The sequence below is a fragment of the Dermatophagoides farinae genome, chromosome 6, assembly GCF_024713945.1.
Source record: "Dermatophagoides farinae isolate YC_2012a chromosome 6, ASM2471394v1, whole genome shotgun sequence".
NCBI classification, from domain to species: Eukaryota; Metazoa; Arthropoda; class Arachnida; order Sarcoptiformes; family Pyroglyphidae; genus Dermatophagoides; species Dermatophagoides farinae.
In genome coordinates, this window is record NC_134682.1 from 1,347,184 (window position 1) to 1,364,465 (window position 17,282).

Sequence of the window (17,282 nt, forward strand, 5' to 3'; positions counted from 1 at the left end):
TATAATCATTTTTAAAGTTAATCTGTCACATTTCGTACATAATTAGTTGCTGTGTGTGTGTGTGTATGTGTGTGGTGACGGCTTGGCAAAGATCATATCATATATATCATCAAATTCGAATCAATAATTTTTCGTTTCGTTTCGTTTCACTTTCACCAATCAAAACATATCGAACCAAAAAAAATGTTATTATCTGCCATCATCATCACATCATATCACGTCATTCATTGGTTATTGGACGTTCGCAATATATTTAAATTTAAAAAAAATGATGATGATCAATTGTCAATCAATCAACAACAACAACAACAAAAAAAACATCTGAAAATGATTTGAATCTTTTTTTTTGTTGTTGTCGAACATGTTGCCATCTGTCCACAGGAATCGGAACGAAATCAAATTTTGTTTTTTTTTGATTTTTCTGATTTTTGGAATATTCAACAATTCTTGATCAATTTATAAGTAAAATTTGATATACATTTATTAATCAATTAATAAAATGATAATTTGCGCTCGCGCGATATACAGAAAAAAAACCTGTGAATTTGTGAATTTAACAACAACAACAAGAAGAAGAAAAAAAACCAACAACAAGTTGAGAATGAATTGAATTGAATTTTTTTTTAGTTTTGTTTTTGTTTGAAATTGATGAAAAGCAACAAAAATGAAAAGAAAAATATTATGGCCTTGTAAATGTGTGTGTGTGTGTGTGTGTGTGTGTGTGTGTGTGTGTGTGTGTGTGGGTGGGTGAAATGATTATGAGGTATATTTTGCTGAAAATAAAACAAATGATGATGATTATGATTGAAATCTTTTTGGAAATCTAAAGGCCATTGATCATTACATCATCATTGTTGAAAAAATATCCACTGATTGATTGATTGATTGATTGATTTTTTTTCTTTAAGGAAAACCAAAAAAAGATTGTTCGTTTGAATTTTAGCTGGTTTTTGTTTTCATCCAAGGATATTCTGATTCATCATATATATATCGATGTGTGATAGAGAATATTTATATATATATATATAGGTTATAGAGCAGCTTATATTAGCTTGTATTCTGTTTTATTTGTTTTGTTTTGTTTTGTTCATTGATAATATATAATATTATCAAGTGAAAAAAAATGGCAAAAAGAAAAAAATTCGTGCAAATTGCATCCGTGTGTGTGTGTATGTTTCAACGGAATCATGTGTTAATTGTGTTGTGATTTGTATGGTGGCAAGAAAAGAAAAATAAAAGAATTTGTGTGTGTGAATTTGGAAATGAATAATTTAAGGACTATATGATGATGGAAAAAAATGATGATGATAATGATGATGATGATGATGATGGAAAAAAAAGTAGAAGTGATTTATCACGTCATAGTCACATCATCAGGTGTCTGTGTGTGTGTGTGTGTTATTGAAGGTGTGATTTTGTTTTTTGTTTTTTTTTTGTTTTTGTTGTTGTTGGAACATTTATATATTCATTATATGGGCATCAACCAATGGAAAAAAGAATTTGTTGGGCGTTTTCAAGTTTATATAGTAATAAGTAAGTTTTTTTTGGATGTTGTATTTAGTAATATATATCAATTTTCAATAGATATATTGATCGATAAATCATCGATCGATCGATCAATCGATCGAACATAATTACAACAATAAATATAATAGAATAGAATAATAATTTATAGGCAACAATTATTTCATCATTTTAAAATGATAAATATAAATATAATCCTTTATCACCAAAAATGTGTGTGTATGGGTGTGTCTTCTGAATGGATAAAATTTGAAAAAAATGGAATTTTTGTTGTTGTTGTTGTTGTTGTTGAGATATTACATTATATACGAATATAATAATAGAGATGAAAAATAAAAACAAAATGGACAATCCAATTTGATTAATTAGTTTCTTTAACCGTTGGTTTTTTAGTTTTGATCCAGTATACTAAAAATTCAAATAATTTTTTTTCCTATTTTTTTTATTGGTTTGATTTGATTGATCGATCGATCGATTATGTATCGAATGATGTTGTCTGTAATACATTTGGTGTAAGATAATGTTTACCACTACTACTAGATGTTTGATTTGTTTGTTGTTGATTACTACTACCAGTAGCACCAATACCGGAAGAATAATTTGGATTCGATGGACTTATATTCGATGTTGACCATGATGGCCGCTGTGAAAGGCATGCAGCATCATTTGGATGTAAAAATGTATGCTTAGTTGATGATTGTTGTTGTTGTTGTTGTGTTTGTTGATGCGGTGATAATGGTGGCTGTTGTGGTTGTGTTGTTACTGTTGTTGCTGATTGATGATGATGATGATGTGATGATGATGATGATGTTTGCGGTGGTGCAAGTGGTTGAGATTGACTATCATCAAAACTATTATTATTATTATTATTATTTGGAACGGTAATATTCTGTCCATTAATGGTTAAATTTTCAACTAATGTTGGCAGTGAACTACGTTGATGTTGATTTGATAATAATGTTTTTTTGATCATTTCAGGTAATTGTTCAATTTGTTCATAAATAATTAATAAACGTTCTTCAAGTGTAAGAACTTTTGCATCGATTAATGTTTGTCTAGCGTTTATATCTGAAACAATTTCATAAACATTGTTTTGTAGCTGGTTTTTTTTGGGAAAAAAAATGAAGATAAAAATCAATCAATCAATTTTATTAACACTAAATTGCAAAAAAAAAATTACCTTGGCCATATCAGTGATTGTATTGGCATTGTCCATTAATTTTCTTTGATCCATTTTTACTTTACGTAAACTAAATAATAATCGTAATATATATATAATACACAAAAATATTAAATAATCAACAAATATAGAAATTTTAAGTTTTTTTTTACCTATAGATTGCAAGTAAAAATTTTCTTTGATGTGTTCGAACCCTGGATGTATTGACTTTTTTTGTTAATTTTGTATTTTTATATATTAACCATGTTTCACGTAATACATTTGCAGCTGCATTTTTTAGCTATAAACAAAACAAAAACAAATGAAAAAATCACATATGACTGTTTTCTACTATGTTCTTCACTACTTACCCTTTTTGTAAGCTGTGTATCCATCATAAAATTGTGTACATGTTTTTCGGCTCTAGTTAATTCTAATTTTCTTGCAATAACAGCCACAACTAATGCTGTACAGCCAGCACCCTGTGTGTGTGTATGTGTGTAATAATGGTAATCAAACGGAATAAGAATAAGAATCAGAATCAGAATCAGAATCAGAATCAGAATCAGAATCAGAATCAGAATAATGAAGAAAATCGAAAATAGATGATGATAATGATGATGATGGGAAAAAAATAAATAAATTGAAATGAAAATCAATACGAAAACACACACACACACACACACAAACAGTGATTATGGTGAAAGTTTTCTATTTTTTGATCCATTTTTACCAGAAGAAGAAACACTAATTCCAATTAATTAAGTTACAATAATAATAATAATAACAACTATTACGTTGGCAACAAAACAATATTATGAACTTTACACACATATCACACAAAAACATAAGAAGCAAAAAAAAAAACTACACTAAGTCCACACGAACACAGACACAAATTCACTTTCTTCGATGCTTATGACGATGACGATGATGATGATCTCTACACTTACTAATGAGTCATTAGGAGCATAATAATTTATACTTTGAGATTTCATTCGTATTTTTTTGTTTCTTCCACATATGTGGAACGTGAGTCATTTCAGTGGAACAAAAAAAAACAAGAATCCAAGGAAAAAAAATGTGGAAAACAAAATACATACCATAAGACCGGAAAAGACGGCAATTCCACGGCCACAGTACCTGGAATTTATTATTAGAATCAATCAATCAATATATTATTGTGTTATTTGTGTTATATATATACAAGTAAAATACTTACGTATTAGGCACAATATCACCATAACCAATTGAAAGAAATGTGATCGCTGTAAGCCACATTGTATTCAATAGATTGGCATGTTCTTCATCGTGATGTCTGTATTGATTAGTGAACAAAAAAAAACGAAAACGAAAATCAAATTCTGAAACAAAGAAAAAAAAGTTTCTGTCCATTCATTGTTATCAAACAAGACACATAAATTCATTTAATGATTCTTCATTAATTAAAACAAAAAAATTAGATTTAATGTGATTGAAATACAATGAAAGTCAATGGACCCTGGTGGGTGACAACAACACTGACCCTGTGAACAAAGATAATAAAATCTATTTATCATTGTCATTGTTGTCCTTGTATATATATATCAGGAAAATCTACACAATATATAGATATTTGATATTGAATTGGATTGATCATTATTCAATTTGATTATCGTGTGTGTGTGTAACCACACACACACTGTAAATACACACCAGTTAGCCCAGTAAAAAAAAAGACAAGATGTGAATGATCATTTTATCATTAATAATGTTGTTGTTTCAGGAACAGGCGGTCAACCAGAAAACAGAAAACACAAAATTTGAACATTAAAAGGGAAGTTTTTTTTTATTCTTCACCGATTCTATCTAGATATCTTCATACTGATGATGTCAGTGTGTGTGTGTGTGTGTGTTGGACGTCAAAAAAAGAGAAAGAAAATCCATCTCATTTTTCACAAGAGCGAGAAAAAAACTATTAAGATTTTTTTTTCTTTTTTTTTGTTTGGTTGGTCAACTAATGAAAAGACCATGTAATCGAATCACAATATCTGGATAGTGATTTATGGTGATAATAATAGAATCATCATCAATCGAAATTTGCGTAGCAACAGAATAAATAAATAAATAGAATCCGAATTCTTTTCAAAGTGTAAGAAAACTAGAAAAAAAGGCTAAAAATGTCAAAAAGTCAACTTTTTTCCCCACAATCCCCCCATTCACGTAGTTTGTCATTTTAAATATGAAATGAAATGAAATGTGCGCAAAACCTTAATGTAATGAATGAAATGAAATGAAAAAATCTAATAATCATTATCATTCGATGATGATTATGATGATGGTGTTTGTGCAAATATGGCCATTTTTGAAATTGATGACGACGACGACCACGACGACGATGATGGCGATCCAACAATAAAAAAAATGAGATCTATATTTATTATTTATACATGGTGAGAATTCTGGCTAAAATATTACAATAATGGGAAAACGAAGAGAAAAAAGATAATAACCACCATATATGAAACCAAGAAAAAGAAAATAGTCAAAATGACCCATACCCATAAGAATAAAGAATCGCGTTTTTTTTTGATATATCTCTAGTCATCATCACACCATATTTATAGTATAATTTTCAAAGCTATTATTTTATGAAACGGACAAGAGAAAAGAATTTATTTTATTTTTTCTTTCATAACAAAATAAATGGAATGATGACATTTGTAATCACTGAATGAATGATGGCGTAAATTAGAAGAGTTACTACTAGTATTTCAAAATGTTGTCATCTACCAGTGGCCATTTGATATGTGGTTTCAATATGAAAAAAAAAACAATAGACGAATATCACGAAATTGTAATTTTTTTTTGTTGCCGCTTAATTACTTTGACATTAATTTATATATATAAATTCTGTAATACAGAATCACTTGAAATAACATTTATGACTATAGTGGAATAATAATTGTTCCAATGAATCATCATAATCATAATCATTATAATTGATTATATATAAAAAGGATCAAGAATTTTTTTTTGTTTTTGTTTTTTGGCCACATTCTTCATTCTTCACGTTAATGATGATGATTACATATATCTAAAATAATTATCACCACCACCACCAACCATGAACAACAACAACAATGTTTGTTTCTGGATCAAATCAGCATACGTCATTGGATTTGGAAAATTTGACAATACATTTAAAATTATGGTAGATCTTTGGTTGGTTTTTTTTCGTTTCAATGGTTATATTATAATAAAATGTTTTTCTTTTATTCTTTGTCATGGGATTCTGGATCACCATAAAAAAAGAGCAGAATCATAATTTCTATTTTTATCATTTTGCACAATATCATTCTGTGTGTGTGTGTGTGTGTGTGGCCACCATCTATTTCATTTTATATTGTTGTTTTTGTTTTTGTCAACATGGAAAACAAAAAAAAAGATTTACTACTACAGCATACATACAAACAAAACACATTTAAGAATTATGGAATATGGAAAAAAAATCGTTTCATCAAGTCAATGAAAAATGATTTTATGAATTTGGTCCCTCTTTCCTCTTTTCCCGGCTAATGCAATTCATTCTATCCCGTTTTTGGCTTTTTCTATGTGAATTCTTAATGTGATTGTCACACACATTCACATCAAAGTGTCAATCATCATTATTATGATTACTTTGAGGAAAAAATTAGACGACAATCATACACAAATTGAATTTATCAAAACCCGAAATATCAAAAAATCAAATTTTATGGATCACACACACACACAAACACATACCTTTCACATAAACGCATTGTCCATGATCCAATAATCCATAATGATACCAATACAACCATTAAACAGGTACCAGGACAAATGGTCATCAATGTTTTCAATACAAAACGTGTATTAAAATTAATACGATTCAATGCTCCAATACTACGTGATGAGGCATCGGTGAATAATTTACTATGTAATAACATTACACGACATATAAGATAAAGGCGTAAAAACATAGGCAACGATAATATGACATCGACAGGCACCTTTGATGAATAAAAAAATTCATAATTGAATAATATTGAATAATCGAAAGCAAAAACAAAAAAAAACTCCACTTACCCGAACCGATCTGGTCTCAAAACGTCCACCATGATTAACAAGTTTTGTTGTCCAATCAAATTCATATTTACCCGGAATTGGATGTATAGAACATATGAATAATTCTAAACAAATTAATGCAATACGTTGTGATGTCATTGCTATTCGCCAATCTTCCAGACAATTATCAATCATAAATAGCTATAAAAAAAATATGAAAAATTGATGGTCATCATTGATGTTTTATGAAGAATGAAAAATAAAATTAAAAAAAAATAAAAACAAGACATACCTGTACTTCTAACGAATGATAGGCAAGTATCAGTCCTAATAAAATTAATGTCGAAACAGTTATTAACGTCTTGACTGCATATGAGTAGACGGAATCCTACGGGTCAATTTGAATTTCAAATTTTTTTTGTTTTATTTTTTCCCAAAAAATTTCCACCAAATGAAAAAAAAGAAAAAGAAACAAATTATAAATTAAAATAACAGAATCAATTTTTTTTTAAAAATTCCGGCCATAATCTCATTGCCATTACATACAAATGAACAATAGAATCTGCAATCGATCGATGAGAATCAATCATACAGAATTCATGATCGACCACAATGATGATGGTATCACCACCACCACCACCACCACCATCAACATATCATCAATTCATTCATCCATACATATACATTTACTATTGTCTGTGTGTTTTTTTTCTATTTCATTTGACAATGAAATTGAAATGAAACACACACACACACAGACACAATAGATGAATACATATGATTACGATCCAAATTGATTTTTTTCTCTTTTTTTTGCTTTCTTTCATTGATGCCATTCCCAATCATTTGATGATTGGATTCATCATTGGGACAAAAAAAAAATTTTTCGATACAAAAATCACAAAGATCTTTGGTTTCAATTTTGCATTTTTGCAAACTTTAGCAGAAATAAAAAAGTTTTTTTTTCGAAAATCAATTGTGCAATTCTTAAAAGAATAAAAGTCTTTTGCACACATACACGATAATTTGTTTCGAAATAAAATTTTTTTGTCGGAATCAAAAGTTTTCAACAATAAATGTCCATTGCTTTGTATGTGTGTATGTATGGCAAAAATGTATGGTTTCTAAAGAGTTGAAAAGAATCACTGAATCACTAAGAACCAGAAGAATGAGAATCGGAATTTTTTTGTTTTGTTTTTTGGCAAGATTTTGGTATGTTATTTTGGAGAAAATAAATTATTATTCTCCACTCACCAGAATCATCATACCAAAGAGAATTAGCATTCTGGATATCGTTTTTCTTCTCAAATATCGTTCAAAAATGATTGTTATTTTTTTCTGTTTTGTTTTGTTTTGTTTCATTTCAATTAGCCAAAAAAAAAAAAAAAAGAATTTCGGTGCCATGTTCAAGAATTCTGGCTGCCAGTTTTATTGTTATTCTGTGTGTGTGTGTGCGGTGGTATATGGATGTCTGTGTGTGTATGTGTGTATGCAAGGAAACAATTATTGCGTTGTTAGTGTGATTACAATGAACAACAGCGATTTTTTTTCGAATACTCCATTTTCGTAAATATTTAACAACTTTTTCATCATCATCATCATCATCATTTATTCTCATTTTCAAGAACATCCGTCATACAAACAGAGATTTTTTTTTATTGTTACCATAAGAATAATGAATGAATGAATCATCATCATTATTCTTCTCACTTTAATTCAGTCATTTTTGACATTTAAAAAAAACGATTCATTTTCTATTCGTTTCCAAATATATTATGCATTTTCTCTCTCTCTCTCTTTTTCTCTTTCAATGTTCTCACATTAAACACACTCGATTATATCCAGTTATCAACACTTGAATTCTTTGGATTCTAAATATCCATTCACACACACACACACACACACACACAAACATGGTAATTCTGGACATTTGTAGTGTACAAATTTGACAGCCGAGCAAAAAAAAAGAAGAAGAAGAATGATACGATTAAATGTTCAACGAACCAAACAAACATTGTTGTTGGCGGTGCACAAATATTCAATGAATGAATGAAATGAAACAAGACACCAATAACTGGCATTGAACAAAATAAACAGAATAGAAAAAAAACCAATTCCATTGCAAAAATAATCATGACGATGATGATTATCGAAAGACTAATTATATTGGGAAAAAAAGAGACGATTCTCATTTCTAAATTTTCAGATAAAATGATCATTTTCAAAAAAACACTCTGTTATTGCAGGTAAAATGATCGCCGAGTGTGTGTGTGCATGCATGTGTTTGGTTAGTGATAACCAATAAAGAAAATTTTTCAGCAGTAATTGTAGTGGAAAATGATCATTTTGATAAAATGAAAATTTTCATTCATTTCAATCAGTAAACTCGTTTATCATTTTTTTTACCTGTTCGTAATGATCATTCATTCACTACTACTACTACCATTATTATATGAATATTTACATTAATTATAATCACATATATTTACAATTAATCAAAAAAAAAAAAAACTTGATTTGGAACACACTAACAACAAATAATGTCTGTGTGTGTGTGTGTGTGTGTGTGTGTATGATAATTCATACTGTGTCTCTATGGTGATTGTGGGAAATATCAAAAGCAAAAAAAAAAATTCCACAAAATTCTGCCATTGAAACGAAAATTTAACCTTAATCTGGAACCAAAAAAAAAAAAAAAAACGAATCGAAGCTTCATATAAAAACAACAACAACAAAAGCTATGAAATGATGGGCGTTTCTAGTCGTTTTATTTTATTTTTTTTTACGAAACCAAAAAACAAAAAAAAATTCAATTGAAACACCATATAATTTTATTTATATTCCATTAAATCACACCAGGCCATCAAGAAAAAAAATTGGCATGAACAACAACAAAAAAACTTGATTAAAACATTGGTTTTTTTGTCATTCGGCTACCAATATTGGTGGTGGTGCTGAATACAAAAAAAAAACACACACACACAATTATACAGGTGTTATACATGATGAATAGCTCATCAGGCGTCGGCATAGTAATCTCTATTGGTGTGTGCCTGTGTGTGTGTGTGTGTGTACAGAATAAATAAACTGATAATAAATTGTTTCAAAATTCACAGCAGCAGCAGCGGCAGAAGTACCATGTATATATTCAATAAATGAACAATTTGCAACAACATTGGAAACAATTATTATTTATAATAATAATAATTTCAAGAATATGAATAGAATAAATGAATATTAATGTGACAAGAATAAAAAGAGAATAATAAAACGAAACAAAAAACATAATAAAAAAAAGATAGAAATCAATTGATCATGATGATGATGATGATGAGAAATTCATTTTCATTCAAAACAAAATGATTACATACCTTTTCATAGATGTGTGGTAATGATAATTCATTTTCAAAAACCATCAATAATATACCCAATAAGGCCATTAATAATGAATAATCGCTGATTCTTTTACGTTTTTCGAATAGGGCCTTACGGCGTCCTAAACGATAGCCCACATTGGGCTTATGGAAGCCACTTTTATTTGTTGATGATTTTTTTTTATCACTATCTAATGAATTAGAGGCAAATGAACGTTGTGAATTAAATGGTTGTGGTGATCGATGATCAGTGGCTGCATTCATTAGAGGTGTACTTGCATCGGCTGTTACATCTAATGAATTTGTGGCTATATATGCCCCCTTATTTTCAGCTGGCATCGATAATGTTGATGCATTTCTTAACTGTCTAAATTGACGAAGTGCACCATTGATTCGTAATGAATCGGCTGCAATTTCAGCAATTTCATTATCCAGTACTGATGAACGATGATGTCCTGAATATTGACTTGTAATACTATGATGATGATTAAATGGATTATTCTGATGATGATGATGATGATTATGAAGATGATGATGATGATAATGTTGTTGATGATATAAACAGTTTGGCGCACAATTCTGCGACCGAAATAATGTTGTTGTTGTTGGACTGTACACTAGATGCGAACTTGGTGCATATGGGCCTTGTTGTGATGACAGAGGACATGAGCTCAGGTAGTTAGATGATGTACCCGAGTGACAAATCGAAGCCATCAGAGGTTGTATCTCATTGCAACTACTACTATTGTTATTATTATTATTGTTATTACTGCTGCTGCTGCTGTTGTTGTTGTTATTATTATTATTATTATTATTATTTGGATTGATATTAAGAGCGTGCGTGGATAATCGCATCGACTCTCGGGATACTGTACGGGTAAGAAAACTATGTTCCAAACGGGAACTCAACAATGAACGCGCATGCGATGGCCACAGATGGCGCTTGACACGAGGGCTGACCCGGTAAACGTATCCACCAGCACCACTACAAGAACCAGAATTTCCAACTGTACCAGAACCACCACCACCACCACCGCCAGTAATACCAGCAGAAGTAGGACCACCACTAATAGAACATCGATGTCCTCCGACCGTCGATGTTGAGATTAACGTATTTGTTCGGGAGAATGAACCACGATTACTACTAGTAATGCTTGAATCACGACGAATCAAACTTGAATTATTACTATTTAAACTGGAATCAAAATTTGTCGTTGCCATCATCATCAATGACATACGATCCGGTAAAATGTCTGGACAAGAACGATGATTATGAAGATGATTATTCAATGGTTGTAATTCGATAGATGACGGTTCTGGTTGTAAATGATGATGTTGTTGTTGTTGTTGTGCAGCCGATGTTGATGATGCGGATGGAGGAGGTGATGAACATTCAATTGAATTACTACCACCGCCACCACCACCACCAATATTTGGAACATTAGCAAAAACAGCCGCAGTTGATAATGATGATGGTGATGATATTAATTCTATCAATGGTACAGCAGTACGTTCCGGTTCCGAATGCATTCGACCAAATACCAATGTTGATGAAGGCGTTGTTGTTGTTGGCTGATTAATAGCATTATTACTATGTGTGATAAGAATATTTTTTTTATTTGTACCCAAGTTTGTTTGCGGTTGATGATGATAATAATGTGGATGATGTTGTTCTTGTTGTTGTTGTTGTCGCTGAAACATAATCGATTCGGATTCATCTTTTTTATCATTTTTTGGTCGGTTATTAATATCATCGCTTGTTACAATAAATACACTATTTTCCAAGGAATATTGTTGTTGTTGTTGTTGCTGACGATTATCATGATGATGATAATGATTGTCTGTTTCTTCTTGATTATTATAATGATGATAATGTTGTTGATGTTGGATCGATTCTTTAGAACAAAATAAATCGATTGAACTTTGCTGTTGTTGTTGTTGTTGTTGTTGCTGATGATTATAATCATGTAGTTCCAACAATGATGATGATGGTAATGATGGTGAACTAGGTGGATCATAATCAAATATAAAACACGGTGCTTGCGGTATTGGTGGTGCCGATGTTGCTATTATTGTTGTTGTTCCAATATCAACACCACCGCCACCACCACCACTGCCACCACAACGACTACCACCACTTTTATTTTTTCTATTAGTATCACCAATTTCATCTTCATCATTATGATCTGAATCATCATCATAATAATCAGTAGAAGCAGCAACAGCTGCAACCTCTGCCTGTGTTACAGTTATGTTATTATTATTATTATTTGAATTGAAGATTTGATTATTATTATTATTAGTGGTCGTTGTTGTCATTTTTGTTATTAATGTTGTTCTAGATGGTTGTGATGATATGATTGTGGGTGTTGACATTACCGTTGTAGCTGTCGCTGTGGTTGTTGTTATTAGTGAATTTTTCATTGTCATTGTTGTTGATGTTGTAATGATTGATTTGGATTGGTCATCCACAATATAATAACCACAACCTTCGTCTATTTCTTTCTCAATATTTAATTTTATTCTTTTATCTTCTTCATTGATTTCGTTACCTTTTCCTCTTCCTTCATCTCCTCCGCCTATTTTATTAGCTCCACCATTATCACAATTATTATTATCACTTGATTTTGTCAATGTTTTTATTGTTGTCGTTGTTGTCATTGCGTCTGTTATAGTGGTTGCGTTTATTATAGTTGCTGTAGTTATTGCTGCTATAACTGTTGATGCAGAAAATGATGATTGTGATGATGATGACAACAAAGACGACGTTGTCGTCGCGACTGTTGTTGCAGCGACCGCAATCGTAAATTGTTCATTTGTTGTTGTTGTTGTTGTTGTCGTTGATGATGATGATGATGATGACGATGACGACGACATTCTGTTGATCGATTATATCGACATCATTCATCGTCATTCTATTATTCTACTGTATATATTCTATTGTTGCTTTTGTGCTTTTTTTTCTGTTTGATTCTTTTCACATTTTTATTATTATTATCATCGGTGGTTTTTTTGTTGTTGTTGTTGTTATTGGTTACCATCACAACAGACAAAATTTTTTCTATAGAATTTTCGTATTATAATAATACATTGCACAGAATATTCTGCACTTTTGTATATGCTGGATATCACGTTGTGTTTCTCTATATTATTTATTGTTTTTGTTGTTGTTATTGTTGATGATAATGATAGTGATGGTCGTAAAGGCCAAAATTTTGCCTTAAAAGTTAAATCATTCATTATTGACCAATAGGTTTTTTTTGTTTTGTTTTGTTTCGTTGTGTTGGTTTATCGTTTCATCCAATCATTTTTTTTCCATTATTCGATAAAGAAAGATTCATAATGATCAAAACATCATCATCGTCGCTTTTTGTTGAATGCATTGTTTCTTTGATTCTTTCACAGAATTGGAACCATCATCATTGTCAGCCGCAGCAGCAACAAAAAAAATTCTGTACAAATAAAACAAAAAGAGAGAGAGAAAAAGAAAAAAATCAGAATATTATATCATTGATAATTCAATGAAAAATTCTTTTCATTTTTTTTTCATTATAAAATTCTGTTTTTTGTTTTCCGGCTCGGTGTTGCTGTCTTTGTTATTTTGTTTTTTGTTCTGAGAAACTTTTTTTGTTTGTTTGTTGACAACTTATAATTACCACAACATTCATCAGAATACTGTTATTATTAATTAACTGGTTCATTCATTTAGTAGTAATGTTATTTTTCTGTGTTTTTTCTGTGTGTGTGTGTGTGTTTATGACTACCAGTGGAAAGTATATTTGTGAATCAGACAACGTTTTTTTTTCATTCATTTTTTCAGGTGTTATTTTTGTCACAATTCAAATAATAAAAAAAAGAAGAAAATCTGAATATTTGATGTTTGGAATAAAGTAGTAGCAGCAGTAGTAGTGGCAGTAGTAATAGTAGTAGTTGATTACACAACTATAGGAAATTTTGTTTTTTGGTTTTTCATTTTGGAAACAAACAAACGAAAAAAAAAATCTTATTTTGATGACGATAATATATCTGCAATGTTTATGTGTGTGTGTGGGTGTGTGTGTGTGTGTGTGTGTATGTTGACAGTAGAAAACGACAAAAAGTTTTCATTTTTCCTCCACGATTATTATTTGTTGTTCCATCATTATAAGAGGATGATCCATATCCGGAGAATATATATACACACACACACACAAACAGAATACTTGTATTGTTAAGAGGTTTTTCCATTGTCATCATTGGAATATGGACCGGATATGAATAGGAAATCTCATTTTTTTTGTACATGTATGTATAAATTTTGTTTCTATCTAATCTACAAATCTAAATGAATGAATGAATGAATGAATGATGATGTTCAAATGTTAAACAGAAAGATAGAATGTAGTGGAAAGTCAAATTGTCAAAATGCATAACAATTTTGTTTTCTGTCTACTTAAATGTGATGGATTAAGTGAGAAAAAGAATGATCAAAAAAAAAAAGAGATTTTAACCGAAAATTGAATTGTTGAATAATAATGGAAATTGTATTGTATAATAACACAATTAAAAATTACAATTATTATTATCACATTGTGATACAAATCATAATTAAATCAACAGTAAAAGTAAAACCAAAACAAAAACAAAAAAATTGGCTAGCTGCCAGAATGTGAATAAATTATCATTATACAAAATAATATAATATAATAATCATTGGCTTTCAACATATAACTAGATTATTCTACGAGTTCTAAGAATATTCTTGTCCAACACACACATATACATACACACCGAATAAGAAATAAATTCGTTGTCAAATAATGTGAAGACGATGAAGACACACATACACAAAATATATGAATAATATATAGTTGACAGGCACTTTATTATTAAGAATCAGAATTCATATCATCATTTAGAGGCAGAGAGATAGTGAGAGAACAAAAAGAAAAAATATCACTAGACAATGAAAATGATGGAATTGATTCATAAATTATGATTATTATTACCAATGATTCTTTCGGGCACAAATTCAAATATATTATTCACTCATTCACACATCGAGAATATTCGGCATTATTAAATTTTAAACGACCGGCAAAAAATTGAAAAATGAAACAAAAGTAGAATTGAGAAATAAAAAAATGAATCACAAAAGCAGATAAAACACGAGTTTCGGTTTTCTTCCTCAACACATTCTAATTAATTTATTCATTTCATTTCATTTCATTTTCATTTTCATTCTAATTTGCATAATTTGTTTCAAAACATACACACACACACATACACACATGACACAGGTTTTTCCATGTCTGTGTCTTACAGTTATTGTTGTTGTTGTAATATTTTGGCGGCATGCACTTAAAAAAAAACATCAGTTGTCAATGGTGGGCGTGGTGGTGGTGAAACGATGTTTTAAAAACACTGAGTATTAAACTAAATTTTGGCCATTTCAAATTTAAATTTCCAGCTTCACATACGATGCTAAAATGAAGATTTTTTTTGTTTGGTTGGTTGACATATAAACATCAACAATCAAGATTCATATTCTTGTTACTTTATGTGGATGATGATGATGTTTTTGATGTTTGATGTTTGTTGTCGTCGTCGTCGTCGTTTGTTTTTGTAATTGTTATGGATTTTTTTTCCTTTTTTTTGATGTTTCATGAATTTATATCTGGACTAACGAACGTAAATACTGTAAATATGTGTATACGACACACACACACATGATACACATGTATATGCGTTTTGTTGTCGTCATCTTTACACACACACAAACACACACATAAATATTACACACCGTCAACCGGGAAATCTATGAGAAAAAAAACAATAACAAAAAAAAAAAAAAACATACACCATTCACATTCATTTTACGACGTCTTTTTTTTCGGCCATATATAATATACACACACACACACACACAAACATACACGCACATGTGAATCTTGTGTGTGTGGCAAGAGAAAAAAAAAACAATTTACCAACAGAATCAAGAATAGAGAAAAAAAATATGTACCAAGATACCAAGAATATATAAAAATAAAATGAAATGCACACGCATACAGCTAGGAATTTTTTTTTCGTTCACTTTTTCTTCTTGGAGCAACTCGGTATATATGATGATGATCCAACGTAGAAAATCTACGAAACCATCATCAATAGTATTTATTATTGGTTAGTTGTTGTTGTATGAAATTTTTTTTTTTTAGTTATAGTCGACAAAAAGTCAGCAAAATAAAAAAATTCCATTTGTGTGTGGTGTTGGTGGTGGTGGCGGTGGTGGTGGTGTTGGTGCTATATGTTTTTTTTTTGCCCAATCCTATAGGATGATGATGTTGTTGATCGGTATAAATATCATAGTTGATCTTTGATGATGTTGTGTAACAAACAAACAGATATACAAATAAATGGATGGATAGATGGATAGACAAACAAACAAACAAGAAAAATGTGAATCTGAACCTTCGTTTTCGTTTCATTTCATTTCATTTTTTTTTTCTATTCATTTGACTATGAATGTCACAAATAATGTTTACGTTTTGTTCGTTATTATTTTTTTTTTTTTGTGAAAAAAGAATAAACATGTGTGTGGATACCAAATATTGGTATCAGATACACGATTCTGTATCAACAGAGGGCACCGGGGTTTTTTTTTTGATATACACACAAAAAATTTATTCTGATATATGATGTATCAATATGTGTACGTGCCTTTATAGTCCAGTTCTAGGTACTGATGATACGAACAACAATCCAAAATAATAGGATATTATTAGCTTGTTCCAAGAATCTTACCAATTCAAGTGAATTATATTAAATTGAGATTTCCATTACCGGCCAAAAAAAAAGAAAAAAAAATAGCACAAAAGAAAAAAATAAAATTCTGTCAATATCGATTGTGACAACTCAAGTTTTTTTTTTTTTTTTTTTGGTTTCGGCAACATTACATTCGATCGGTTAGAAGAAATCGTGTCTAGAGGAAAACACACACACACACACAATGGCTTTTGGGTTGCTGTAATTTTTCTTTCTTTCTTTATTTTTTTTCACATTGAAATCCTAATCAAGTTAGACAAAAATAATGATACCATATATATATTGGATATATAAATGTTTTGTTAACACAATAAAACATTTATCATCAGCAAAAAAAAAAATAATAACTGAAATTG

At 30.0% G+C, this 17,282-nt stretch overlaps 1 protein-coding gene across 1 annotated transcript; it reads right to left on the reverse strand.

Moving 5' to 3' along the window:
- Positions 1-463: 463 nt before the first annotated feature.
- SK (small conductance calcium-activated potassium channel) lies at positions 464-15,864 on the reverse strand. Its single transcript, XM_075732377.1, has 11 exons — positions 14,896-15,864; positions 10,123-13,577; positions 7,044-7,139; positions 6,773-6,952; positions 6,449-6,696; positions 3,906-4,001; positions 3,787-3,826; positions 3,055-3,165; positions 2,857-2,984; positions 2,705-2,774; positions 464-2,623 (listed from the first exon to the last, which is right to left on the reverse strand). The coding sequence occupies exons 2-11, from the start codon at positions 13,000-13,002 to the stop codon at positions 2,000-2,002; spliced, it is 4,473 nt and encodes a 1,490-aa protein (XP_075588492.1). The 5' UTR covers positions 13,003-13,577; positions 14,896-15,864; the 3' UTR covers positions 464-1,999.
- Positions 15,865-17,282: the final 1,418 nt, after the last annotated feature.

Bases quoted from the DNA above. Each gene is read 5' to 3' on its own strand.
- SK (XM_075732377.1), bottom strand. From the start codon at position 13,002: ATGTCGTCGTCATCGTCATCATCATCATCATCATCAACGACAACAACA. The intron at 6,697-6,772 runs GTAAGTGGAGTT...TATTCATCAAAG, and splicing joins TTGAGACCAGATCGGTTCGG to GTGCCTGTCGATGTCATATT. The intron at 2,775-2,856 runs GTAAAAAAAAAC...ATTATTATTTAG, and splicing joins TTTTTACTTGCAATCTATAG to TTTACGTAAAGTAAAAATGG.